At 30.7% G+C, this 1803-nt stretch overlaps 1 protein-coding gene across 1 annotated transcript; it reads right to left on the minus strand.

The window, feature by feature from the left end:
- Window positions 1–778: 778 nt before the first annotated feature.
- Tsp_13021 (conserved hypothetical protein) lies at window positions 779–1471 on the minus strand. Its single transcript, XM_003368817.1, has 2 exons — window positions 1450–1471; window positions 779–948 (listed from the first exon to the last, which is right to left on the minus strand). The coding sequence occupies exons 1-2, from the start codon at window positions 1469–1471 to the stop codon at window positions 779–781; spliced, it is 192 nt and encodes a 63-aa protein (XP_003368865.1).
- Window positions 1472–1803: the final 332 nt, after the last annotated feature.

The raw sequence follows: 1803 nt of genomic DNA on the forward strand, positions 1-1803 counted from the left end.
GACAAACAGCAAATGAACTAAAAGTTTCTAAATACATTATCTAAAACAACCATATAAAACGTAATCCATACGAATGACAGTGCATTTAATTGGAATTTCACATTACTTACCTCTGTTCAGCTTCACCGGTGAAGGTGATGCTAATTTGTATTAAATCTTAAAATTACATATTAAATAAATCATGTAAAAATAAAAAAACAACTAATTATATATTGCCCTTGCTTCACCGTTAAAAGCGTGCAAACATATCCATCACCAAAATAGTAATTCATGATTAGGAACTAAAAAGCACTAACCAAACATTTTTGCTTGAATATAAAAATCATTATCATGCAGCGCTATCCGTCTTAAATTACTTTTTATATGCCCTTTTCACATTCATTGGTCTATGTGATCATATTTATACAAGTGAAGCACGAAATGTTGAACACAATAACAATATAGTAATTGCTTACTTATTTCCATCAATCAGTTAAGTACATAGGGAATGATAACTGGTCGCTGCCTTTTGAAACACTGTAAGAACTTATCTCATAGACTATGTGAATACAATAAATGTCCTTGTATGGAACTGTAATGGATGCCTTTCTTGCTTATCTGACATCTAAAAAAATTAAAAACATCTTTAATATGTAATCTTAAAATCATTACATTTACCATTTAAATTCCATAACACCTATTTGTAGCCTTTTTTTAATTGACGTGAAGATTGAAGGTGAAGTCATCTAAAAATAGAAAACAACTGTTTCATAATATATAATAATAACAAAGAAAAACATTAGTTTCCATTCACCATACATGTGAAGTCATGCAAACAGCATGCATAAAATACATGGACCACATTATCAATATGTAACTTACATCTTTCATAATGACAGTTGATATTAAAGAGTAGAATCATAGTTGAGCACGTGCACGCTTCCATGACGATGCAATGAATGAAGTATTCTGAAAAGTTGTACAATAATAAGCAAATTATGCAAAAGGAGGAAACTTTGCCCACGGTAAAACAACCTAATTTTCCGTCAATAATAGCTTAATAGCATAAATATAATGATTTAATTAAATGGCTAAAGTTATTACGGTATTGAATCAAATGCAATAATACACTGTAAAGACGGACATAAAAGTGTAAAATAAATCTAAAAACTGAATACTGCCGAGTGATGAAAAACGAGATTCAGCGATTACATAACTTCGCGTAATAATTAACTGAGGACGTTATCTGACGTTACTGCTATTTATTTCAGTCAAGTGAACAAGTACCTTGCTACTGATAAGGCCAGTTTCAGAAAAAGGTTAATTTCCATATTAGTTTGGGTCGAACAGTGCCAAGTGAACGTTGTATGTTTAATATGTAACTGCACTAAAACTGAACACAAAAGTAAGTATTTCCGGAAAAATTACTGAAAAAACTGAAAGTTCACCACCCTGCCGTCATGAAAATACTTCTTATTTTTATTGGACCCATGGGAAACCTAAAAAATTAAGTAAACCAAGTAAGTAAAGTAAAATTTATTGCAAAAATAAAAATAATTTACTTTTACCTTTCCGGTCCAAAATAAACCCAAATTTTTCAGGTTTTGGCCAATAAAGGTAAAAAAATTTTCATGGCCTTTGAATGGAAAACCAGGCAATTTCCCTTTGGTGGGCGGATAACCCTTTTTCACCATTAAATAATTGGCCGGGAAAATTTACCTAAATAAAATATGGCCAAAATTTAAGCTTTTCAAATTTTTTTTGGTCAATAATAAAAAAACCTTTCCTTTTAACTTCTCTCCTTCTCTGGAACACTCCTTTTTT

This window comes from Trichinella spiralis (genome assembly GCF_000181795.1).
Source record: "Trichinella spiralis strain ISS 195 chromosome Unknown Scfld1827, whole genome shotgun sequence".
NCBI lineage: Eukaryota > Metazoa > Nematoda > Enoplea > Trichinellida > Trichinellidae > Trichinella > Trichinella spiralis.